The sequence below is a fragment of the Pleurodeles waltl genome, chromosome 9 (genome assembly GCF_031143425.1).
Source record: "Pleurodeles waltl isolate 20211129_DDA chromosome 9, aPleWal1.hap1.20221129, whole genome shotgun sequence".
Classification (NCBI taxonomy): Eukaryota; Metazoa; Chordata; class Amphibia; order Caudata; family Salamandridae; genus Pleurodeles; species Pleurodeles waltl.
Genome location: NC_090448.1, coordinates 125,255,841 through 125,283,643, shown reverse-complemented (window position 1 = coordinate 125,283,643; position 27,803 = coordinate 125,255,841). Strand labels below are relative to the sequence as shown.

General features: G+C 41.4%; 1 protein-coding gene across 4 annotated transcripts in view; it reads right to left on the bottom strand.

The window, feature by feature from the left end:
* PRKCD (protein kinase C delta) overlaps window positions 1–27,803 on the bottom strand; it is a 315,192-nt gene that overhangs the window by 121,176 nt on the left and 166,213 nt on the right. For all 4 annotated transcript variants that reach the window (XM_069206388.1, XM_069206389.1, XM_069206390.1 and 1 more), the window contains exons 4-5: window positions 14,255–14,391; window positions 1,040–1,239 (exon numbers count right to left, since the gene is read on the bottom strand). In XM_069206388.1, coding sequence (XP_069062489.1) covers window positions 1,040–1,239; window positions 14,255–14,369 — 315 coding nt within the window. In that variant the 5' untranslated portion in view covers window positions 14,370–14,391. The remainder of the gene's footprint in view (window positions 1–1,039; window positions 1,240–14,254; window positions 14,392–27,803) is intronic.

The window sequence follows — 27,803 nt, the reverse complement described above, 5'->3', positions numbered from 1 at the left end:
CCAGCACCTTTCTTGGGAAGGGAGGGAGATCAGCCATGCAGTTATCCAAATGTGAGGTGTCCAAGGGTAGCTTCTTAACTACCATATGTTTCCAGGGCTTAGGTACAACTGTACTCAATGAAAACAGGTTCAAGTGCTCCTTTACGAAAGGGAGAATAGTTTTTGTCATGAGGTTGAGAATATAAGGTGGCGGCTGGTCTAATGGAGAACTCAATTTTACTTTCCTAAGAGGCTCACTAAGTTCTCATTGTCAAAAGGTAGAAAAGCTGACAGAGAGAGCGTAAAGCCTTTGGAATGAATAACTGCTTCATGTAGTGGGACAGCCCTTTCTGGATTAGGGAAGGGAGAATAAACGTCATGTATTTTCCTAAAAAAGAAAGTGGCTAAGTCATTATATCGAGATTCTGATAAAGCTGCCACTGGGTTCTTTGCTGCAGGATCAGTGAAAACTTCACTAATAAAAATACTTCTTTGGCTCAGTTGGCAGGATTGTCTATTTTCTTGACAAAGAAGTCTGCCTAAGCATTCCTAATGGTACAGTGATAGATGTTGATCACCTTCCTGTACTCCTATTTAATACCTGTATCCCGGTTCTGTCTCCAATATTGCTCTAAAGTTTTAAATTTCTTTTCGGAGTCTCAGAAATGGGATTTGAAACAAGAGGCAAAACTCGTTGCCTTTGGGCCATGCTTTCATGCCAATGGACACTGTTATCAAGTGCCGTCACCATTGGTCACAGTATAATTAAATTCTGGTGTCGGAGAGGCTAAGGAGTTCAATTCTATACGACTGAGTGAAGCCTAGCATCTACTATTGCTTAACATCTTAGTAGAAAGATGAAAAGATGGAAAAGGATAACACATGGATAATGCATATGAGGAAAGAGAACTGTGATACAATGATGGATAGGAGTAGAGGAATGTTATAAAGTAGAGATGGGGTGGGATCCAAACTGGAGATAGATGGGAAAGATGAAAAATGACAAGCTACTAGATAGGAAACTTAATCTATAACTGAAAAACAAGTAGGTCACTCTTACCCAAAACTCTGCTTTCCCGTTGCCCTTCTTACAGCGTTCTGCTAGGAGAGACACTCCAACAGTCACGTCTGACAAAGGATCCTCTGCAGCCTTCATCAGGACGATTTGAATTACACGCCCTTCATAAATATGGGCATCAAAGCCCGACTTCCAATCAGGATACATGGTGGGTTTTTTCTGAACCAATGTTTTTCCTCTATCTAAAAGCATAAATGCAGAAAAAGGCAGAGATTGAACAACTGCAGATGGATTTCCTAGATCACAAATACACAGGTTTAGTGACATACACTTTCCTCAAATTTCTTTTAATGTGATACATAGAACAATGATGTGAACTGAAGAAAACGGTCAGGATATACAGTTATCTGGCTAGCTAGCATACTGGGCCACTCGTATACAAATCGATAATACAAATATTGCAATAGAAATATAAAAATATATTCCAGTAATGGAGTTTCCAACTGTTGAACTCCTCTGTGCATCATTGGACCCCTTGAACAAATCAGTTTGCTTCTAAACGAGTTAACTTGCCTTTGTTAGCTAAAGTATTAATTGTACAGACTGGTGTGGTTGCTAGAAAAAGAGGCCTTTTTTGTTCATCTGGTCTTTCTTCTCATGATATGTCATTCTGTATGAACACATTACTAATTTATTCACTGAAAGCAGAGAACTGTCATTCACCCCATCAAATGCATCATAAAGGGGATGACCAAAATTACGCAAATTATGTTTTAGACCACAATGGAGACCCAGGATTCATTAGCAACCCGGAGTATCTGATAATTCCACATCACACTGGTCCCTGTAGTAACAGTAATACTGTATGTTAGACCTGTCATCCTTAGGGCGGTCTTCCCCCAAACGTTTGTGCCTGGCCACCTCCACTTTTTGCTGTATATTTTTGTTGGCCTTAGGACTCTGAGGACTTTACCACTGCTGACCAGTGCTAAAGTGCATGTGCTTCTCCCCAATACATGGTAACATTGACGTATACACAATTGGCATATTTATTTTACTTGTAAGTCCCTTGTAAAATGTTATATCATATACCCAGGGTCTGTAAACTAAATGCTACTAGTGGGCCTGCAGTACTGGTTGTGTCACCCAAACATGTATCCTTACAATCCTGCCTCAGGCCCTCAACTGCATGGTCTGTGTGTACAGTTGATTGCTACTTCGACTTGGCATTTAAAACTACTTGTCAAGCCTTAAACTTCCCTTTTATTACACATACATCACCCCTAAGGCAGATCATAGGTAGCCTTCTGGGCAGGGTGCTGTGTAAGGAAAAGGCACAACATATACTTTAAAGTTTTACATGTCCTGGTAGAGAAAAATAGCCAAATTAATTTTTCACTACAATGAGGCCTACTCCTTTCATAGGCTAGCATTGGGAATTCCTTCATACAATTTTAAGCTGTAATTCCAGGTTAGAAATGATTAGCTGAATCATTTTTCACATATTTGGAATGGTAATGATACATGCTCTATTATGGTAAAGTTGGATTTAACATTACTATTTTAGAAATACCACTTTGAGAAAGTGGGCATTTTGCTGCTGCTATTGCTCTATGTGCCTTGCAGCCTGTCTCCAATACACGGCTGGGCTCTGTGTGCCTTGCAGCCTGTCTCCAATACACATCTAGGATGAGTGACAGCTACACTTTGTGCATTCCCTTCACACAGCCACAAACACAGAAAGGGTAGGTGTGACAGTGAACCCATCTGTATTCTGATAGCTCTTCCTGAGCAGGAAGAGGGTGCGGGAGCTGACACTTACACCTGAATAGGGAGTGACTGTCCCTACACAAAGGGCTGATTACCCACTACTGACAGTCCGGAGACAGGGCTAGGAAGAAATGGCCTCTGTGCACTTCAAAGACCCATCTTTGAAGTCACCCCACTTCAAAGGCTCAACTGGGCATTAGTACTGGACCTCTGATCCTACCAAATCAGTATACTATTGGACCCGTGAAGAACTCTGCCAAGAGCAAGGTCTGCTGTGCTACAAGGATTGGTACTCTGCTTGACTACTTCCCTAGAAGGACTGCTTTCTACTTAACTGATCTCTGCCCTGCTGAGGACAAGGACTGGACCCATCTCACTTGAACGGAAAGTGACTTCAAGAGCTTGCTGGCTTGCCTCTTGGTTTGAAGTCTCAGGCCATCAAAGACTTCCTTCAACCCTGCTTCAGCTGCTGGACTCTGATGAGTCCTGACCTGCCAAGAGGTGTCCATGCAGCCCTGGGCTTTAAAAATAGGTTTTGAAGATGTTTCTCTGCAAAAACCGATGCACAGCGCCATCTGGGATTGCTCCATCCCTCCTCAATGCCAACGCATCATGGCTGAGGACTTCACATTGCTGGCTACCACCAGCGCCGACGCATCGCCTCCACATCACCAACTGCATGGTTTGACAACAAGAGATCTCCTTTATCAGAAAGGGTTTGACGCTGCACCTCACGGATTTCTTATCGACGACTGTTGAGCTCGACGACGATGCATCTTCTGGCTGTGCGGATCAGAACTGACACATCGCATTCGCATCACCTCAATGATGTCAACACAATCCTCAAACACAACGTACTTATTTAACAGGCCCTGTGTGGTCCTGTAGCCAGCCTGCAAGCCATCACGGGCGACCTGAACTTTGGATGTATCCCAGTCTAGCGCGACCTCAAGTAACCTCTTAGCACTACTGACTTCTAAGAACTACTTTTAGATTTTTTTGTTTTTTAATTCATAAATTGAATTCTACTAATTGGATTTTTGTCGTTTTGGTCCTGTTTTACTCATAAAAATCGAATCTATTTTTTTAACCCTGTGTGCAGTATTTTGTGGTGTTTTTATTGTATTATTGTGAGTGTGTGTTGCATAAATACTTTACACATTGCCTCTTTAGATAAGCCTGACCGCTCGGTGCCAAGCTACAAGAGGGTCAGCACAGGTTATATTTAAGTTTGCATGTAGCTTACCCTGACTGAAGTGGTGATTCCTGCTTGTACAGGGTGCATACTCTGACAACCAAAAACCCAAGCTCTAACACTGTATGATAGAGAAGTATTTTATAAACAAAAAAAATTTTAAGAGATGAATTAAACAAATACAAATAGGCAATAAATACACAGAATTTCGCTGAGGCAGATAAAATGTGCTCCTGCTCAGGGAGTTGTGCTACTTATGTGCAAATTATGCAATATGTGTATATCACAATTTAAATTACAGTGATGGGTATCCATGTGGAAAAATAAATGAGGGACAAATTACTGAGGTGAGGTTGACCATGAATCATGCTATGGAATTGGCCAGCAAGTATGGTGACCAACTAGAGTGCTGGAGGATGCCGTGGTCAGATGAGACAGCCGTGACAGGAGTGTGATTAAGGGAAAAAGGAATAAAAGAGGGGTCCCCAATCTTTTTTGTAGTAAAAACTACTTATGTTGATGAAAATCTTCCAGAGTCATGAATATTATTTGAATTGTAATACTGACCACATCAGACAAGTTGACATGTTAATTTTAAATATAAACATTTCAGTATTGAAGGCTGGGCTACACACAGGAAAGCTACTTATGAGTAGCTTGAGAATGTTAGAGTACAGCTTTGTTGCAAGTATTACGAGTATAACAGACATTATTATAGAAATGGCATCCAATTTTTCATTTGGTTGAGGCCGGAGTTCATTTTGTCCAGGTGAAAAAATTATTTGAGTTCTTCTTTGTTGAGTAATGCAGCGATGTTTCCTCCACTGCTGGGTGTGACTATGACTGAGATTACTTGCTAAAGGAGGATATTTTTTTTAAAGAACTAAGCAGTCTGCTTTCAAGATCAATGAGTAATGCCCGACCCAGCACAGCCTCCCACCCTTTGTATACTGAATCACTGGTGGCGTGTGACGGACCTCAGAGGCAGAATGACTTTAGAGAACTAAGTAGTCTGCCATGCTATATTGTCAATCTGTGAGGTCTACCACTGCTGGTTGGCCACTACATTTGTGGATAGTGCAGTGTATGTTCCCTCACAGTTTAATCCAAGGGATTTATACATGGTAACACCAAAATCCATCTACAAGAGTGCTCCTATCTCCCAAGGACTGCTTACTTGGGAGATCAGCAAATAACGTGTGTGTCAAAGCAGAAAAAAGGAGCCCAGATTAGATTTTTTATCTTTAGAATAAAACACTTCCAGGTTATCATCTCATGATTATCATGCAGGGGATTTTCAAGATCATGAAGTAATGTCTGACCCAGCAGAGCCCCCCCTCCCTTTGGATACTGAATCACTGGTGGTGAGCGACGGGCTTCAGAGGCAGACTACTTGGTGAGCTGCCATTAGCCTTCTAATATCCACCACCTTAAGGGAGCCAAGGATTGCAGACTGGTGTCTGGTAAGATGGAAAATTGAAGGGTGAAGTATGACTCAAGTGCACCCTGAAGAGCACCCTAATACCAGCGTAAAGTAACACCTAAGGCTTGACCATCCCTTCTCAAGTACTCACACTTTGGGAAGAAAGTTTCACACAGAAATTGAGCTGCAGCTATTTGGTAAGCTAACCCTTAAGAGAGGAAGTTCCTACAGCCCTAGAGATAACTGATTTCCAAGATGGATGAGGAGAAGCAGCAAGGGCTTAAAACTACCCCAAATTAATACATGTTTCATAAATGGAGAAACCTCAATACAGTTTGAGATTATAGGGTAGTCAAAACTCACTGGATGCAGTGAGCAGTGTGTTAATACATCTAGGAAACAATGACTTTTTCCTAGTGTGTGGAGGTTGACCATTTACATCAGGCTGGTCGAGCAAAGTAATCTCCATATAATACTGATGCCCAAAAAGCGCTGGGGGGAGGAAGAACCTATCGGACTCACAGAGAATGTACGCTCTACAAGAGAGGGGAGAGACCTTCTCAGGGACTGAACTGTGAATGCAGCTAGAATAATATGTGAACTACTGATCTGGAAGAATCAGGCAGTGGTCAAGCCTGTTCCAAGTTATATAAATACATGGAGCGTTTTGAAATCATTGTATTAGGATTTTAAGCGAGTGAAATATTTTCTTTTTAGCTCTTAAGAGTAACCTTGCATGGGAGACTGGTTCAAGTAGAACTTGTCTTGAAGAACTGAAGCTGATGTGTGTCATGTCTTCAAGACATTTTCTACTCAAATTAATCTGTTGTTTGTAACTCGTGTGACTTTTGCACTCAAGGGAACAACCAAGTTCAGTTTTATGCAAGAAAAGAGTAAAGTGAATTTCACGTAATACTTGAAACTTTTATATAAGTTTTTTTTTACAAACATTGTGTGTATTAACCCAGGACTCCATTTATCTCTATCTTAACTTGGTACTCTGGTCCTGAATTGCCAGCCACTAAAGAACCTTAGCATAAGTGGAAATTAGTAGAGACAAAAATCACATTGCACAAGGTGGCTTTTTGTTTATCACAACATGCCCTATCTAGCACACTGCACTAAACATGGTCCATGAAACACATAGCATGCTCCTGCTGGCACTTAGAAGTGAGATACAGCTGAGAATTACTGGTGAAACAATGGAATTCCACCTGAACTAATGAACTCCTCTCCTATCATAAGTCATATGCAAATTACTATGTGATATTATTTCTTATTTCTTCGTGTTATCCTCACCTATGCATTTATCACTCTGGGTCAGCTGTTTTCAGTCAAAATTGCATGTGATTGTGGTGCAGGTGCTCTGCAGAAAATTTAACTAAAAAAAACAGCAGTCTATATAGTCTCACATGAACTCCCAGAGGGTCCACTTCAAAATAAAGTGCGGGAGAGAACAGAAAACCAGATGAAGTGAATAAGTGAATCGCTGAAATGTAAATCAAAGTGCGGTTGCAAGGGTCAGTTCTGCGGTTCGGGTGTTCATCCACCACCAGGAATCATAAGGTAAAAGACGACAAACTCAGCAGCAGCAGCTTCCTTCTGGAGCTCAAAGAGAGCAATGCTGTCCAAACACAGAAGTGTTCTATGCATTTCTTTATTAGGTAAAGCCTGCCAAGAAAAGCATTATAAATTGTGAAGTTGACATCAGGCTTACAAGAGCCAAAGGGAGCTCTAAAAGGTTCAGAAATAGCCACCTGTGGTGTACACAACATTGTGTTTCTTTCCATCTGCTTATGGTCACAGCCATTGCTACCTCGACCTGGATCCAATCCAGTTTCCGTACATGCTGAAGTCTCCAGTCTTCCACATTAGGATTGCAGCACTTCAATGGCACACACTAGCGCAGAAGATCAGGTCCCTACGGAACATGCAGTCTTTTCCAAAGCCCGCAAAGCCATCTTAAACAATGCAGACACCATTCCCACTCTTTCAGCAGTAAATGGTTCATTCCAGTCTGTGTTATCCTACTGTTGTTGAGTAGAGTTCTTGGCTAAGTAAGGACTCCACAACGAGCATGGCTAGTGTATCTTCAACTGAGTGCGCTTTGTAAGTTGATTTTCAGTGCATTAAGGGGTCTCCTTAATGCACTAAAAATCAACTTACTTTCACTGTAATTGAACCCAACTAAGCTGGAACATTCCTTCAGAATTTCTCTGCCAAATTACTTTGACAAAGCCTTTTCATGCACAATGCAAACATGCCAATTTTTTCTGCAAGATTAAATCTTTTCTTATAATATAAGGATATTAGTGACAGATAGCAACAATCGTCATATGTAAGTGGCAAACTGAAAAACGTTAAAAAAAACAAAAAAACGTTTTGCAACGTTCTATCCTTTTGTTGGTATTAATCAAGTTCTACAAAAAAAGACCTATCTTGGTCTCTCTACAAACTCACCATTGAACTAAGTTAGCAATTAAAAGAATTCCACCATACTGGCAGAATTTCCACATTCACAAATACAATTTGCACGTGCAAAAGTTCAGCAGCTCTGATTCAGTGATTCATAATTAATAATTTCAATGTGCAAAGTGAAAATTATGTGGAATTACTTGCGCTTCGGTTTGCAAAATGCTGTATGAATCGGGCCACAGGAGAACATCCAAAAAATATGTCTGTATGGTAGTCCATTTCACATGAATGCAGAACTCAAAGAGACCTCGACACTGTGATTCAAGGAACTTTGAAAAGCTGAAGTGCAATTGATTTGGCGGGAAATAAAATAACAATGACAATTAATTACATAGCACCCACTGCAAAACATGTAGCTGTTCGAAAAATCACTACAAGAGGTCACTGTGTTTCAGACGTTTGCTGGGGAGACATGCAACAAAATGGATGAGCAGGATGAATTAATGTTTCAAATCATATGCCCCAGATACCTAGCAAAAGTGACTACTGGAGACAGAGGGTAGCTGCACTAGTGGTGTTTGTGCACTCCGTAAATAGAAATAGAGACGATTTAAATGGCCTGAAAAGCCACTGCTTTCCCACCTGCTCCATGACCCCATTGTTTTAAAATATAATGGGTTATAGTAAGGCGTGTCAAAGGGTGAAGCACTGGGCCTTAACTAACTTAACTAAACAGACAGCAGGAGGGTGTTCAGGCTGTTGCTGGGCTTAGATGGCACAACGCACGGTTATATTACCGACCACAATTGGTCACATTCAAAGATTACAACTGAGCCATATATTACAGCTATCTTAGAAAGTTCAATTACAACCCCACGCACCTGTTATCAAAACATGAGGAGATTAAGAGAGGTGCAATCTACCACTACATATGTCCGGCCCGCTACTAACATAAGACAGGCAATAAACGTGGCGGCGAGCCTACTAGTCAAGGGATAAGGGCGGGCTTCATCTTGTTTCGTGCCATTTTCCATTCTACTTCCGGCATTACATTTGAAGGCATGAATGGTTCATAAGGACTAAGAACCTGGACTACAACACAACACGTCTTTAAGAGTTTCCACGTGCACAAAGGCCTACACAAGCTTCACATATTTGTGCACGCAACTGTATGAGGGAGTGAAGGAAGGTACATGAGAAACTATGCACAATTTGTGAAGCTCAAATAGGTAGCTATCATGCAAAGAAGCCATCCTGTCAACCATCAGGAAATAACTCGAAATCCAAATATTTTCCCAAAGTCTCATTCCAGAATGACAGCCCTGAAGTCCCACGGACAAAGGAGTATTTATTAAACTGGCTACTGCATTGTATAAACACTGATAACATTAACTACACTTCTATACCGCAATTGCGCATTTTTACTGTTATAGGTGCAGAAAATAGACTTCAATTATTACCCAAATCAATGGTACTGATTTTATGAACCTTAGAAGGATAAAAGGCTGAGTGGAAACGCTTGGATTCAAATCTGTAACCTTAAGGGTACACAAACCTATTCCTATTTGGAATGTAAGAGTCAAATGACCAGTTCTATCGGGATAGCATAAGCCATATATATATTAATTGGATCTATGCAATCAATGCTTTTTCACCAGCCGCATTTATTTGCCCTCAAAAGTATCTCGGATTGTGGATTGTGTAAATTGTTTACTACTTGGTGAAAATCTGTTTAAACTTCCAGCTAGCAAAAACTATTTTGTCAAAATAGTAATTGTCTACTGGAGTCAATGAAGTGTGCCAGAATTCAAGTATAATGAGATCTTGCTTTTATACAGATTACATTAAGCTCGCCCACTGTTCAAGCTTTTCCAAGCAGTACCTTCGGAAAACCATAACATTTGCTCAGCTCTGTCCTGAGATATTCACATTCGCTACAGATATTGCAGTTATTACATTGCTTGTTGCCTACTCACTTTTATGTATGCTATGGCATTCCACTCATGATCCAACAGTGAAAAATTTAACTTGGTTTTGTAATCTTTTAACACATGTAATGTACTGAGAGCACAAGCATTGGATGTTGCTATGTAGTTCCCTCTGACACGAACCCACATCACGACCTACCATGGATATCTCTTTCCAGGCTTTGTATGTAGGGGCTCATTCAGAGGTGAGCGCTAAATAATGAGGTAATAACACAATACAATAACCTTTGTGGATTCAGGAGTTGTTGCATCATTCCAGGGTTTAGAGTCCAAGCAAAGAAACAATCTTTATAACGTAGTGCATCAGCATTTTTGCACTCTGAAAATGCTGGACTTCAGCTGGTGAAAATTTGTCAGAATCAGCGAGAGAGGTAAAAACGTGTGGTAATCGACTGAATTTGAACACCACTCTAAATGAGCATTTAAGAAGAGGATACTGTGATAACAGAGCCATGACTACATTTTCAAACACGATCACATGCCTTAAAATGGTGCCCAACAGCATCCACTGGCTAACATTTAATAACTATTGTGCGTCACTGGCACCAAGCAACATGGCCAGCTTCATTGTTTACAGGTCTGTGTATACTGGCGCACTATACCATATAACCATACGTAATCAGGTGAGAACTAAGAATAAATGAGTGCATTGTTTCTGTTAATATGGACTGCCATGTTGCTATTTTAATATGCATACTTAAGTTGTAATTGCAACTCTATATGGACACATTTGTGATAGAGTTAGTGGTGAAGAGCTGCACATGGGGAGTTGCCTGCAGATCAGCCAAAATTCCCCATTCTGAAGCACTTGCTAAGTGATTTACTTCTGTCAACACAGCACCCTTAATCTCGTTTGAGAACGCTTAAAATTAATGTAAGAATCCTCAGGCCCACCCAAGGCACTAGCTCAATTTGTCAATGTGTTATGTTGACGTTCTTGATCCAACATAAGAGATTAACTGTAAATGAGAAGGTCTGAATTAGATATGTGAAGAATATGTTTTACATGACTCAATCTGTGCCACAGTTTGTGTTTCCTGCGTTGTCAATAACAGAACATACCATTCATTGTCCAGGCTCAGGTCAGGTGTGTAGAGGTATTATGTTGTTAGTAAAACCTGGCCTTTACAGTGTGCTAAGGCACCAGAGCCAGTTCACAGAAGAAATAAAAAGGAAAGTCTGAAGAAGGGTTTCAAATCATTTAAATATTCTTTCAAAGCATATGCCTAATCTTGGTTTGAAATGCTCATACCGGAATATAAAATCACAGGTAAGGAAACCCTACCAACCTTATTTGTTAGAATTTCAGAACCTTATTTGATTGTCTTTTGCCCCAGTAGGCGTCTCCACAGCGGTGTTGTGCTGAATATACATTGGCTGGTAGATACTGGGGGTAGGCGAGGTAGAAATACATTTTTGCTTCAGCAATTATTCACCTTCTCAATTCTTCTTTAAAGAAGGTTTTGCACCAGGTACCCTGAAGTACTTTATACGCAAGTCACTACCTTAAGATCTTTAACATTGACATTATTGGACGAGGGCAAATACTCTCAGTTTGCAAGTAAATCATGGATTTCAAACGGTTAAAAAAATTAAATTACAAAATCATGGACAGAATAAATTTATAAGATCTCATGTAATCTGAGCATGAGACAGAGCCCGTTTCAGATGATGTTTGTGATGATCTTGTGGCTATTGTGGATGTGTGTCATAATACGTATGTGTTTGCCAGCTGTCTCTACACTAACCTGACTGCTTCAATGGAATGTGTGGTGGGGATGTCATATGGCAGCTCCCTAGGAGGGACTGTTTTATTTTTTTCGAGACAATTGGCTGGAGTGAGAGAGTATGAGGAAATTTCTTTCTCCCTCAAAGATGATTTCCTAATGGCGTTCATTTGCCATGCCCCTCCACTGCTGCTTTTACTTTTTAACATGTAGAAGAATAGCAATATGAAACCGCTTGTGGTCCTTTTCTGTGAAAACTGCACCCTGTTTAATTTGTATGCCCATGTTGCTCAGATTTGCCTGTTTTTCACAGGCGAGGGTGATCAGTTTTTCTATTAGGTCAGGGGTCTCACAGTGCCTTCCTGAAGTGAGGGTCACCAAAGGCACTGGATTTAGATGACAAATATTAGCTTACAGAAAAAAAAGGCCAGAGATGCAGATGATGAGTGGAATTGCATCCACTGATTTGATCCAGTAAAGAGAGGAAATATTCAGCAGTTTTTACCAGCAGTTATTGATGCAAGACTCCTACTGGATCTCTATCCTCAGCAATGTACTAGCTGAACTAAATGAGATTGAGATGAGAGGGGAAAAAAGCGAACGTTAAAATTCTCAAGCACCAAAATTCCTTGTGCATGCACAGCAGTCACAAAATTTCAGGTGATTGAAATCTAAGGCCAATAATCGAAGGCACTTTTGAAGGAGCCTTCACCCCAAATACTGAGGTGAGGCAACTGGCAGTTGTCCAAGATGCACCATGTTGGCTTTAGGGTAGGATCAGAAGATTAAGAGGGTAGTAATTACACACAATGGAGGAAGATATAAAGAGCAGTTTGTCTAATACTGCAATGTATAGCGGCTATAGATAAGCTTGGTGGGGTTGGAGTAGCACTTGCTGGAGAGAATAATGATCGATTTGGGGAGCTAAGAACCTCTACTGTAGATTCTCAGGAGTGCTGCTCAGGGTAAAACCCTTTACAAGTTGATATAAACAAATTAATCACTCTAATAAAACCACCAAAGCACAAAAAGCAGCCATTTAGTAACTGAACGTGTTATAGCCCAGAAATAGCAGGCACTGATCATGCTAGCATTCGGCTATTACCTGGAACAGCAGGTATTAAAAATAAAACATACATTGCATCATTGATAGTTCAAGAGGGATGCAGTTGTACTTTGAGATTATAAATAGAGACAATACATAGGATTTTGTCCAGCTGTAGCCATTACAGATACAATATGGTATGATATCACATTGGCAACCTCCTTAAAATATAGTCAATTGTGGAACATGAGAGGTCAGCAATATGTTAGAAACTACTTTTAAGAACCTTTAGCTGGAGTTAAGGTGCTCGTTTTGCTTCCAAACTGTGATATCTGCAGACAGGGGAAATTAAGTTTTATATGGGCAATGAAATATCATATAAACTGTGAAATCCAAAGATAATGTTCCTTTAAATGTACCCAAATGTGACACACCAATAGAAGTGCCCTTAAATAGATCCAGCTGTTTATAAATAAGTGATGCAATACTCAGAAAATATGTTTCTCGGCAAAATATATTTGAATCTATATTTTGCATTTTAAGTGCTAACAAGTTTTTCCAGACACTGTGCTACCAACGACCACATCCTTATTGACGAGGTATGGTATCAAGTTAAGGGTGTCAGAGGAGTGAGATTTCTTGACACATGCCATAAATACAGTGTTAGGTGTAGGTTTCATCACATCATATGCGTTGATACCCCAAAAGTTTCTCAAAAGCAGTGTTACTTCTTTTTCACTTCATAGTTAATTTATCTTTCTTTTAGGTTTCATCCTAGACGTATGTCCCCATGGCTCATCTAATCTCGGCTGGTCAACCCTCCTACCACCTCACCCAATGAAGCACATTTTTCTTTTACTAGCCTCTCAGCATAAAATGATCTTGATTGTAACGCCTGGTCTATTTTCTTTAAGACTCCTGTCACAGAGGTTCAGTGGTTCTTTTGCTTACCATAGGAAGGTAAGTGTTGCAATGTACCTTTGGCATTACGACTCCAATGTTGTGATGCATGAACTTTGGAAATTTGGTGCATGAGATGGTAGAGTATAAAACACAAAGATGGTCCACTGTTGCAGGCTTTGATCAGGTCTAGAATTCCTGGTGCGATTCTTTGTAGGTGTCCTACGTCACATTTCGCCCAGTGTCTGCCTCATCTCTTCATAAAGCTTACCTTCAAAATCAATGAATATATTCCTTGTATTCTATCAAGTTAGTGCGGGGTGGCTTCCTCTCTGATGTGACAATCAGTGGACCCCTCTGCATTCCTTTCAAAGAATGAGGCAGGATGTGTTTCTCCAAAATCAATTCTCCCACGCTAGAGAGAAAACCTTACCATAAGCCTACTGCTGCTCAGGTAGTAGATTACTTGGTATTTTAATTTGCAGATTTGATTCTTTCTTGGGTGGGAAAACTTTAAAAGGTAAAGGAAGGTAAAGGAAGATCAGACATATAGGCTAGAGCTTCTCTCTAGGTTTCCTTATGCACTCTATTCAGTCTAGTGATTTGGTGTTATCAGTCAAGCTGTTTCACCTACAACACTTGGGATTCTAGTTGGCAACAAAAGTTGGATAAATATAACTCATTCATTTAATTTGGATAATGCACATTTTGTTTTGACAAGGATGCATCTGCAGCACCTTACAAATACAAGACATTACAGTCAACGTTACTTAAGTGAGGTTAGAACGCGTTACCTGTGTTTAGGGATTCCTTCATTTTGATTGCACAAAATGGTTGCCATGCCTCGGTTTGGTTCACCATAGGCCCCAGCTCAAATGAGTTGAAAGCAATCCTCAAGAATGGCGCCATTGTTCTAAATACTGCTTACAACCTGCAAAAATCGAAAAAAACACAGATGCTTAAGTCACAGGGTCAACAGTATCCCCCTTCCTATTGACTAGGTACAGAAAACAGAATATATAGATTTATAACAAACAATTAAGCTCTTTTGACCCCGGGGTGTAATGCGTGTGTGTTTATTTTGTTAATAGGGATGTCTAGAACTCCTATTTAACCTCTAAAACCTTGCAAAATCAAATGTTCATAGCAGTAAATGCTTCATTGTGTTGGATTTTGATTCCAAACCATGCTGCTTCATTTCTATGATTTATTTTATATTGCTTAAATCATTGTAATATTCATAGCTATTTCTTTATATACTTTGTTTACATGTATGTCTCACTTTACATTCTTGCTCGTTGTGTTATTATTCAATCTACTTGGAACCTTGTTGGAACCATGATGACATCGAGCACTGGGCTGGAACGTACAGCTAGTGTCAACTGCCTGATCATCTCAGGACTGGTCAGGTCATTGGTGCAGTCTTGGGTCCTTACCTAATAAAGGACAATCCTTCGTTTTGCAAATCTATTTTGTCTCCTTATTTCTGGATCCTAATCTGGCTAGCTTTCTCAGAAATTGTGGATCCTACAATCATACACCTAAAAGTGGGACTTTCAAAGCAAAACTTTGAGCATATCAGAAATTAGGGATGTGACAACATCCTTCGAATCCAACAGACACACTAGTAATAATTTTGAAAAGAAAAAAACATTATTTGTAATGTTCAAAAAAGATATTCTGAGGGTGCTACATCCTTACATTTAGCTAAAATAATAAGGTATCCAGATCATGTCTGGCCTAGTAAGCTGCCCTAAGAACATTGCAAGCATAACTCAATGGCAACTATCAAGTGAATTAATCAGGTATAGTTATTTCAGAAGACACAAATTGGCATGGTTTGTGGCAGATGAGTGCTTTGTAGGTTTACACAGGCTTAAGTGAAGCCACAATGATAATCAAACACAAGCTTTGCTGTATATCCCACACCAAACACCTTAGAGAGCTAGCTTTCCCCTGCAACACTGACGCTGATGTGGGAAGGCTGTCTTTTCTGTGCAGTGTTCAGAAATAAAGAAAAACAGGAAGAAACAAAGTCACAAAGGAGAAAGTTATTTTTACAAGACTGATCTAAAGTGTTCTGTACCACCACACTAACAAACACGTTTTTTTTTCTTTAGACTGAAACTGATTTTTGGGGTAGTATAGAGCACTAGCATTAAGTAAGAGAACCGTGCTACATGATTAGATAGAAATCTGATGAAATTGCAGATCCAAGTAGTGCCTGTGGGGAGGGGTTGGCGAGGATGATAAGTCGAGTTAAAGCTACTTGATAAAGTTAGTGGGACCATGCATCTGACTGCCCACAAGGTGGGTTCTCCATCCAGTGAGTATTGATAACAGAGTCCGGGAAGCAAAAGCTGTGTCACGCTATTAAGTTTCAGTTGGAGTCTGGTGAAGATCATATTAATTTATTAATTTACTTGATGAAGTAGAGTCCCAAGAGTGCCTCACTGCCATGCATTCTACATAAATCATCCCACTCAATCCCCAAATGTTGAGGATCTCACAGAAACGTGAAAGGGGTGAAGGGAGGGGGGCGGAGGGAAGAAAAGTCATAAAAGCAAATGCAAAGAAAAGGGTAGGCAGTGCACACATAATTGATACAGCCCCCAGCCCTCATTACTGCAAAGGTAATTATTGACTGTGGTTTATCACCAGTGGAATACATCCCTATTGGGGTTCCATTGGAAGTTTGTACAGCTTTTGAAACCAGTCTGCTCCCTTCACCATCCACTATCAACATGTATTTTAGATAGTTTGGAAAAGCAAATCACATGCATGACATGTTGTATCACATTATTCATGTATGTAGATCAAATACCTAGTCCAAGGTGCACACAAAACCCTTTCTGACTCATTAACTTAACATGTTGGATGGAGGAGAACTAGTTGAACTGAACTCGATACACAAAATGATGGATTGCAAAGTGAGCAGGGCGACTGTGTAAAGCCCCTTTAGAGGCATTATACAACCTGAGGTCCTTATCCACACTGACCTCTTCAAACCATAGGGGTTTCTAGTTACTTTCCTTAGACATGGGCTCTGTATTGGAGGCTCTACTAACTATCATGACTACTTGATGCTCGTGTTCTTTAGAGACACACGGATATTTTGACATTAACTGTTGGTTTGTTTGCAACGGTTAGGCCAAAGGATTGATTTTGTTTGTGTGTCTGCAATCAAATTTGGCCCTTTTTGATCAATCAGCACGAAGCTTTCCAACCAATTCACACATGCACCTACGATTAATATAGAAATCTTTTATGTTGATGGGCTGAGGGATAAAACAAAAAAAGAGGTATATCGCTGCCCAACTCCATTAAGTTGAGTTTAGTCCAATGTAGTGCCTTTGGTTAGCTTGCTGTAAAGTCATTCAGAATTCTTTTCAGAAATTTACAAAACAATACTTATTTCACAATGTTCAGTGAAGACCTAGGGGCAGGGAAAGGCACTTTCCCTAAAACTCAGAATTTAGTCTTGGATTTCATGAATGGATTCATCAACAAGCTGTCAAAACACTATGCAAATAAAAAAAAACCTAGACAACAGTGCTGGAAAAGCAGAACACTCAAAGGCATTAGGACCTAGAGGACTGCCACCGAGCAAGATCAAAGACAAAGGGGGTCATTACGACCCTGGTGGTCGGAAGACCATCTGGATCGCAGGGGAGATCTGACCACCGCCAAAGCAGGGTCAGACCGATTTGGTGGCGCTCTGACCGGCACATTAAAACGGTTGCGCCAGATCGGACTGCCAGCACCACCAGTTTACCTCCACAGGAGGGACTGGCGGTCCTAATCCGCCAGGGCAGTGCTGCAAGCAGCGCCACCCTGGAGATTATGACCTCCCTTTTCTGCCAGATTTTACATGGCGGTAGGACTGCCATGTAAAGGCTGGTGGAGATAGGGTGCAGGGGCCCCAGCAATGCCCATGCCAAGTGAATGGACATTGCAGGGGCTACCATGGCCATGTGTTGCAGACAGTGAACAGCACGATGGGCGCTGGTGCTTCCTATGCATTGCAGCATTGCATGCGTAAAGTAACAATGGACTGAGATGCAGCCCGAATTATTACCAGTAACTGGGATTAATTCAAGCATTCTATCCATCACTTTTTTGTACACACTGGAATCGTTCTGGGACATTCTCAAAAGTATTTGTTGGTTAGAATTCACAAAGATTTCCACCGTCTATTTCCACATTAGAATTGTTTAAACATTTACTCCTGTTAAGGGCACCAGTAACTCAGTTTCCAGTGACAGAAGGGAACATACCAAAAACTGGTGAAGTCCAGATAGGGGTTTGTGCAGGAGAAGCATGTTATGGCGTGACGCACAAGTATTTGTTCAACAACTAATACGATTCAGGGACTACTTTAATAGTTAATAAACAATTTCAGATGTGCGTAAACATGTTTTCTTGGACGACCTCGCCTTGTACAATATGTGTTTATTTAATGTCTCAACTGTGTTTTTTGAAGTCTCAGCAAATTCAAACCTTGCCTGACTGACTTAGGGAAAAAGTCCATCCTTTGTCACACATTACCAGGATTAAAGTTTCCGCAGTGGAAATCTTATTTTCCTTTACTTGATAGTGTGTGACGCAAGTGCGGACGTGCCTTAGCATGGCTTAACAGTTGTTTTGTGACAAAATGGGAAACTGTGATCCTTAGAGAGCGGAGTGTCTCCAGTTTACTTAGTGTTTCTTTGTCAAGTATTCAAAAAACTTTTTTAATTGGGGGTGTTGGGATCTCACAATATAAATGAAAAATGGGCCAAAAGCACAACTGTTTTTCTCTCAAAAAGCAAACATTTCCATAGACGTCCCAGGCACTGAAGGGAAATACTTTGTGTACATATGAGCTCTTTTGAAAAAGCAGAATGCTGTCACTTACTGTGACGTCATCCAATAGTTAAAGCCGGCTGATCCATAGGAAAATGTTAAATATTACTAAATTTTAGTTTGCCTAATAGCAACATTTAATTTAATATTAAAAAGTGTGCAATAAATTCTGCTTACACTTGTAACGCATCTTTCTGGCCAAATTCTGCCAACCTCCATGTGGCAATTATTTTTTCCCGTGCGTTTCACCAATGGCAAATCAGCGAGCGCGAATGGGGGCTCCATAGTGCGATTTACAGGTGCATAGGAAGGCACCTTGTGAGATTTTCTCAACGCAAAATCTAGTGGCAGCAAAATCAACTCGAGCAGCAATGTCCTCTGGCCCACCGTGTGGTGCTGTTTACACTGATTTTTCAGCGCGGAACAAGCTCCTGGCACTAAAAATCAGCACAAGCAGTGCCAGGTGCTGATTTTTGCCCATTGACAGAAGTCTGCAGAATCTTGGGGAGTTTTCATTTAACTCCGTGGAATTCCACAGAGTGAAACTTTGCAAGCTCCGCCCACCCCTAGTGTTTACAATACTTATGTGTTACATTTCAATGACTTGCAAGTGACACTTGGAGTGTCATTTTATGGGGAGTAGATCAAAGCAGTCAAGTTCATGTAAAGGGCTAAATATCAGAAATAAACCATTTTGTGGAGTGTTTGGAGCCTGCAATAAAACATCTGCAACAGTCTTGAATTGCTAGGTAACTAACCTATAACTTGGGACTGGCCACTTTACAATTATAGTACCCCAAAAATGTGTGTGTTTGGCATGGAAGGAAAATATCCCCACCACCACTTACCAATACCTGTGGTAGGGAAAATCATAACCTTTGGGAGTTAGACCCTGAGGATCCACTAAGAAATGAGGAATTACTGAAGAACTGGTACTTCCAGGTCGGATTTTCCCAGTGAGGCCTTACTGTCCCACAGGCTCTGAGAGATTTCTGCTGCTCTCCGCAATATGTATTTATTTCCTGTGTCAGAAATTCAAACCTTGCCTGAATTACTTTGGGGGGGGGGGGGGGGAGGGGGGGGGGGAGGGGGGGGGGAGGGGGGGGGGGGAGTAGCCCATCCCTTGTCACACATTACCAGCACTAAACTTTATGCAGTGGAAATCGTGATTTCTTTTTCGGAATGGTGCAGGAAGTAGTGAGGAAGTGCGCTTGCCGTGCTCAGCAGTTGTTCTGCGACAAAATGGGAACCTGCACATGATTCTGCTCATACACAGAAAACTCTTTTAATCCGTCTGTGAAAGTAAAGAGATCTGTGGTGTTTGCGCAGATCTCACAATTCTGACGTACTTGTAACCATAGTTACATGCCCCATCAGAATTACGAGGTCGCTCTTAATGAAAGCCTAAACGTTCTTCATACTGGGTACCACTTGGCTCATTAACGGTAAAATAATTTTGGCCATGATGGACAGAAAGTGACCGTAACATCCTGTGTAAAATAAACAGGTAAAACAGCTGTAGGTTGACTGCCGCAGCAGACCTAGCCATTTGCAGATGTAGACACTTCCTCATAAACATTCAATGGCTGATTGTCTTCCTGGTACAAAGGCCTAAGGCTCCACAGGCTACCAGAGGGGAGCCAAGTAGATGAAAGAACCTTGTGCTGCTCTTGACATAATCAGTCCTAGAGCGCCACATTCTTCTAGAGGAGAGCAATGACTGTCAAGGAGACTTAACCATCTTTGCTAGTGAGTCGGCCTAAGGATCCATAATCTTCCAGAGGTTAGCCAGGGTAGTGAAATGCCTTGTGCTACCTCTGGTCAGGTCTAGGACTTCACAAGCTTCCAGATGTGACCCAGGTATGTAAAATGGACCTGTGACACCTCTAGCAGAGGTCTAGCCTACGGCTCAACAAGCTTCCAAAGGTGAGCCTGGGAAGGAAACAGAGGTCTTGGACTGTCCTTGGCAGCAATCAGACTCGGGCCTGATCCAGAGTTGAGTGATACTCGAAAAAGTCCTGTTCCAGTACTAAGTGCTGAAACCAAAGAATAATCCAGTGGTGGTATTTCATTTACCAAACTATCTCTGTGGGGAGAGAAATTGTCCTCCAGGATTAGGGCTTTCTTCAGAAACAGGAGGATTCTCCATTACCACCTACGGGTAAAATTGTTTCCTACCCTGCTAGACTGCAAGTGATCTTAGTTTACATTCTGAAGAGGCCAAGGTGACATGGACATGTTAGTTTTATAAAATAGTGTGTGTAAGGCACTATACATTCTTACCTTCTCAATACACAACAGCAAACTCTTGACACACTCTCCCCTTTTACAGCACTCATTTTGCCACCCACTCCTCCCGCTGCTCCTTTGACACTTTCCTTCTCTACACTTCCAACCCTCCAACTTTCACCCTGCCTTCCTTTCCCAATCTGTCAATCACCTTAATTCTAACCTCATTCTGTTATTTCCCTCTGCATCTTCTCATATTCACATAAATCCATCTCTCAGGCTCTAAAACTCTCTTCTCTCGTTCCTAAAGTCTCTCCCCCCCGCTGTGTCCTCTCAGATTATTTTTGTCCCTTCTCCTTATCGATTTTTCTGTCATTCAATAAGGTGCAACTGAATTGGTCACTCTTTTTATACATCTGTCCCCTTTCATCTTTCTCACTCTTCCCTTTCTCTGTTTCTTTCCCTTCTCCTCCTGCCTTTGTCTCTCTCCGAGCTCAGAAAAAAAAATACAAAAATGCAAAATGCGGACTTAAACATAGCGTATTGGATAGGAATAACTTCATTTGGGCTATACCTGCCTTGTTATTTGGGCCAAGAAAAACAGCGGAATTACCAGCCATTAGTGCTGCTCACTATTGCTACAGGTTATCAATTGCTAGACTAAGTATTGCTATTTTCTAGTACGATGGAAGGATCCAGGGGTGGGGGCCAAGAGTTACACAGGTTAACAAATACCCAGGTAATAGCTCTATTTTGTGCCATAATCAGCAGCTGTTTCAAAATGCTTACCCTCACAAGTGTTTAACCTTGTTCCTTGGTGGACTGGTTGGGTTGCACTGTAGACATGGATTTTGAGTCTGCTGGAGTTGTATTGGCTAATAAATGGACTGGAAGAGGCAAGGGGACCACCCAGGGACGAGCCACACCGTTTCAACAAACACTGGTCTCTCTAAGGAGACGTAACATCTCTTCACCTGGGCATCTGGAAGCAGGAGTCTCATAACTCATGCTGAGTGCCTCCAGACACACAAAAGCAGAACGGAAGCCAGTTTTTAACTCATTCTGATGAGTGCTGAAATATGTTTGTCTAACCCTTGATTGCGGCATATGGAAGGCTGTAATGGGTGGAAGGAAAATGTGAATGACAACAACAAAATCAATGGATTAAGAGCGCCTGATCAAAGCCCCTATAAATATGTATATTGTATAATTTTGGTAAAATCAAAAGAGCTTGGCTAAAGCAGAGCTAAAAATAAAAGGGATAATTAGTGCCCAATCAGTGAAGGGATCATCCCAGTCCAATATTCTTCAATTATTTCCCCAGAACTGTGGGATTTAGAAGAAAGCATGCAGGAACATTTCCAATTCAGAGGCAAGGAATAGGGGTGTTCTACAGTTCATGCCTATGGACTTCAACAGATCTGCCTCCAGGTTTATTCCATCTGAAGGCTTGTTGAGACATAAAATTTGCAGATGCTCAACTTCTATACAAATGAAGGGCATGTGGCTCAGAAATGTTTGTGCATGCTGCAAGGAACTTCGAACTTTCATTTGTTATGACAAGAAAGTTATGATACGCAAGGCAGTTTTTGCATATTTTTACAAGCTCAGTACTTTTGTAATTTGTAATGAATTAGTAAAAACAATAAACCCTAGAAATTCAGGAATAAAAGCATAGAAGTTAGAGTTTCATGGCTAGTAGAGAACTTCAGTGTTCATGTTTTGAAAACGTTTTCAGCCACATCCTCTTATTTAAAACTTGCAATGTGTGGCCACTTCCTTTCTTGGTATTGCAGGCATTTGGCTAGTCATCTTGTTTAACTAAGTGTTCTTAGACGTTCCAGAAGGTGTCGACACAGACAGTTTGTTGTGAAATATTAGTACCTCATTAGAAAATAGGCCTGCTTGACTGAAGACGTGGTTCTTGGGCAGGACTCTGGGTTGACATACCCATGCTTGGTCACTGACTGGACCAGACTTGAGGATGAAATGTCATTGGTGATGTTTTAGCTGAAACATGATTTTGCAGCTGACAAGCTAACTGATGGACATCTTGAACTTGGCAAATCCGTAGAGGAGGAGTAGCACCATGCCACCGTATTGCTAGGTGGCTCCTCCTGGTGTTCAAAGCCATGGTCCGCGAGGAATGGGCATTCCAGGGGAAAGCCATGGCTTCACCCACCTTTCACTAAGGACTACTAGAAAAGGTTCAGCCCAGAGGAGACCCAGATTCCTCCCTGGTCCGAAAACACCTTGTCAGGGGCAGGCTAGGTGGCTCTGTGTGGTGCCTGGCTGGCAGGATTTAGGTCTCCCGGATCAAAGCCATAGCTTCACCTACCTTTCCATGAGGATTACTGGAAGTGTTCTCCTTGAGGAGCCCTAGCCTCTTCCCCGGTCTGACGCCACCCTGCACTGGGCAGGTTAAGTGACTCTGCCCAGTGCTGGAGTCCCAGCATCCAGGAAAGGGGCCTCCCAAGCGAAAGCCACAACTTCCAACACCACTCACTAGGGATTTCTGGAACTGTTCAACCTGGAAGAATCCCAGACTCATACTGGGTCTGATGCCACCTTGCCCCAGGCAGTCTAGATGGCTCTGCCCAGTGGTTGAAATATCAGAATGGGGGCCTATGTTAAAGCCACGGCTTCACCAACCTCTCACTAGTCAATTTTTTTAGCTGTATGGCATGGAGCAGTACTCCTCTTTGGTCTGACAGTACCCACCTTGGGAAGGGCAGGCCGCTCTGGCTGGTCCCTGTGGGGAAACAGGTCACTTCAGACATAAGCACTGGCTTCATTCCACCTCTTGTTGGTAATTCTTGGAGCTGGTGTGACCGGAGGAGCCGAAGGTGCCTTCTCCGTCTGCCAACCCAGATGTTTGTCCCTATTATCTGCCTTCCGTTAACCCAGCCTTGGTTAGCCCAAGGTGGTTTAACCCCCCACACCTTAAATCCCCTGGGCATATTAAATTAGCCATTTTCATTAGCCCATTTAAGTGTTATGCGGTGGCTTAGCTAGGTTGCCATGGCCTAATGCAAACAGTGTAACTGGGCACATTAACTAGGGCACCTCACTTCAGTAAGTCCGCTGCCCCCAACACGCTTTAGCCTCCTTCAACAGTCTAAATCTGCTGTATCAAAGCTCACTACTATTCTCTCTTATACACACACACACTTGTATTTCTACTCCCTGCACTGTATTTCTGCAAGTCAAAGCCATAGATCCTAAAATGCATTTCCAAAGCCAGTAGATATGCCTCTTGTGAAGTGCATGCTCACAAAGACAGAACATGCAGGGACCCCACACTCACAACGCTGCCCTCACATAAGCACATAGCTCAGGGCTGCACTCACACAAATGCTTCACTCTGTACTCACACAGGCACAACTTTCAACCTGTAGACCACTTACAAGATCAATATGGTCGCAAAAGAAAATATTAATCCTGTATTCACAAAGGAACATCCCTCAAGGGTCACTCACAAAACATGTTGGCTCTCCTGCATTCACATAAGCCCTAATGCTCACACACAGTTCCACACTCACTAGGAAGCAGCAGAGTTTGAAAAGATGGTGGCATAGGAGACACATTTTGAGTATCTGGTGCATCAGTCCACTACTGTAACTTAAAGATCCTGAAGTAAACTACACTGAAGCCTGAATGCCTATTAAGTTTATCTAATCTCCCATAAGCCACACTTGGACAAGCACTGCATACTATGCGAGTCTGATCTTTGTGGGCATTTGCAGGGAAGAGTCTCACTTGCCTTACAGAAACAAAAGGTGGTGATTTGCTCTGTAGTGCAAGCGCATGCTAGAATCAGGAACAAAATAAACAACAAAACATATATGGCAACTAAATGTGGAGGGGATGTGCTTCAATAAACAAAATTCATAAGTACAGCTGAGCACTTGTCTGCCATCTTGGAACAGGACAAAATGACTGAATATTCAGAATACTGCTTCAAGCTTGTGTCACAGTGTTAAAGCTTGCAGCCATGATGCCTCAAATTCTGCATAAGAAAGTGGGCAAATAGTGGCAGTGAAGCTGCTGGCACTCTCATTACTCTAGTAGCACTATTCTGCATGTGCAGGTGAGCTCCTGGGGGGATAAAGCAAAGGAAATATCTTCAGATGTCAGAATTCTCTGGAGTCAGTGTAAGAGTAAGCAGGCAAAATGCTGTCACTCAGAATATCGGACATGCTAAAGACCAGTGGCTGTCTACTAGACAGGACCAAACATTGCCAGCAAAGCCAATGACTGACGGATCCACTACCCAATTGTATTTATGCTATTCTGAATTGCTGAACTATTACATGAATGACACTCTGTCTGATTAATAACTGATGCTGACTTGCTTTAAGCCCATTTTCTAAAAGTAAGATGATGTATTATTTTGGGAGAACATGAAGCTGGAGAGATGGCTAAAACATACTTTTTGTCATACCAAAAAAACACACAGAAATAGATAGAGCACAGGCATTGGAAGTACAGGGGGTCCTTGGTTCACACTCGAGACCTAAAAGCACTAGTCAAGAGCATTACAATCTTCAAGAAAGACATAGAAGTCCCAGGGACCACTGTCTGCTCTTAAAAAACAAAACTTCAAAGTTTAATTTTATATACTTTTTAAAACACTTTAAAGGCAAAAGGGTTGCCTTTTAAAAAAATATATATATATATATTTTATTAAAAACCAATCACAAACATGGTGGCTTGCTGACCTCTGAAGGTCACCATCACTGTGATGGGTACGATTCCTAATGGGTCGCAAATTGCGACCTACCTGAGTAATATTCATGAGGCAGGTCACAAATTGCACCCTACCTCATTAATATTCATGAAGTAGTTGAGAAAAAAAATCATACATTAGGAATACCGATTTACCTCCAGCGATTTGGAGAGAAATGCAATTAGGAAATAGGTATTCCAAATGTTTGTACATCTGGCCACAAGAGCCACTACAGACCCATAAGATTGCTCTCCTTGTGAATTTTTTAGCTCATCCACCTCTGCTACAGTACTGTGTGTAACAGTTACTCGAGTTTGCCCTTGGTCTGTATCTCACTCAGGGGAGCAACATTTAGTTTTCCAAGATACTGGCCGGTTTTCATGAGTCTCAGAAGGATATCACTACTTCTGGTTTTAATAAGGAAGAATTGTGAATAAGCGACCTCCAATAAGTTGTTCCAAGTTACCATTGCATTTATTTAGCATAAAATAAAACAAACAAAGCTCAAATTATTCATTTTCCCAGTTCCAGCACTCTGTCCCAAGTCTTAATTTTTTTTGCTAACTGCCAACATTTGCCCTGCTGAACGCAATAAACAATGTTACTGTCTTGTCTTCCCAGCAGCATTTGCATAACTTCTTCTCTGCTGCCATCAGGCGGCCAGGGCTGAACGAAGCACTCTGCACTTACAAAAGTGAGCATGTGCACTGCTTAGCCATTCAATACACTCAATGTGGCCTTTGCAGCGACCCCAGCAGGTGCCTCAGCAGATTGCTTGGAGTCTGCCTCTTGCAGCTGAATGAATCAGACAGAGATAACAGCACACCTCAAGTGCTATAAAAGCTCATGTGGACCTAGTAGGCAGTGGCGCTGGAAGAATTTTTAGACTGTGGGCATGTCACCAATGTTACATTGCAGAACGCATGGGGATTCTTAAAGCATCACACAGAGAACAAGGGTCACAAATAACACAATCCCATTCTGCAGGAGCGTGGTAAGAGTGTAGAATGTAGCTGGTGTTGCATTTAGAAGCACTCTGTCACAAATACATTACTAAAGCATGGTGTGTTACCACGGTCGTTCACACACAGCACATGTTCCATTGAAAATACTACTACATTTGCACAGGCCTACAATTTTTCTAATAAAACTAAATGGCACACAAACATATGGAAACTGGGTGTCAGTGAACATTTGTCACATTTGTCATGTTATGTGTATATCACAAAGTAAAGTGTCTTGATCTGTTTTAACCCTACTAAAACCTTTATTTCCATCATACTTCAGAGTGAGGAAAAAAACCGTTTCATTTGAACTTTCGTGTTTGTTTTGAAATATTTATGCTGTTAATTTATCCCATAGCCTTTTCTTTCACATTAGTAAGATTTTCACATAGTTCCCTATACAAAATCCTCCCACTTTGCAGTAAGGAAAAGTAAACTTCATTCTCCACGATGAGAGAGTAAGCAGCAATTTGCCAGAAGACTAAACTGACATTTTAACAACACAGCAAAAGTGACATGATCAAAAACAAAATTTAAATCCATCTTTAATACTCGTTCACATTCAGAACTCAAGCACTGTTAATTAGGTCCCCTCTCAAGACTCAAGGGGCTTTTGTAGATGGCCTTCCTCACACCTCTATGCCCCGGAGCATTGCGCTGGCAGCACTAGTGTAGTTACCGCCATAGGTTTATGGAACTCAGGGAGAGCAGCAAGTTGCAGGCATCTGTACCAGCTGGCCCTCCGGTCATCTGCTTCCCCAGTCACCGACCAGATGACCCGGGCCAACCACCAGAGTGCCCAAGCACATTACAGACAGTGATCCGAAGCCCCTGCCCCATATTTATACTCTTAAGCTTATAATACCCCCATTTATTTAAACTTTGGATTTATAATCGATTGATACTATCCCGACAGAGCCACAAGGGCAATCTCTAATGAAATTTCAGCTTTTAGCCTGAGCATAGCTTGATATCTGTTTTTTGATCCATGCTCACTTCTTATCCACTTTGAGAGGACTGGGGGAAACCTTTTGCAATCTACATAGAAGTATATGTCCACAGATAATACGTGAACTGAAGCTGAGCTTAACTGCAAATCTGTTTTTGAACTGTGCTGACTTCTTCCTACCTAGTTTGAGAGTACCGGGGGAAATGTTTTGCGATCTACATATTAGCAATTATCCAGAGATAACATATGAACTGACTGTTTGTTGAATAACCGTTCAGTATATGATACAAGAAAGACATAGCCCTGACGAAGCTACGAACTGTGTTGCAAAACATGCATTGTCTGAAAGTTGCCAAGTTGGCTCCACAACAAAACAGCAACACAGAATTAGCCTTATTTTGTAAACTGACATCTTTATTAATGACTGATTGTATGTAATTAGTTAGTGATGAGAAGTTGCAGGGTATATAGTATAGATCCACATTTCCAATAACAGGAGTGAATCTTATAAATGGAAATTATAAATACAAATATATATATATATATATATATATACACACACACACACACACACACACACACACACA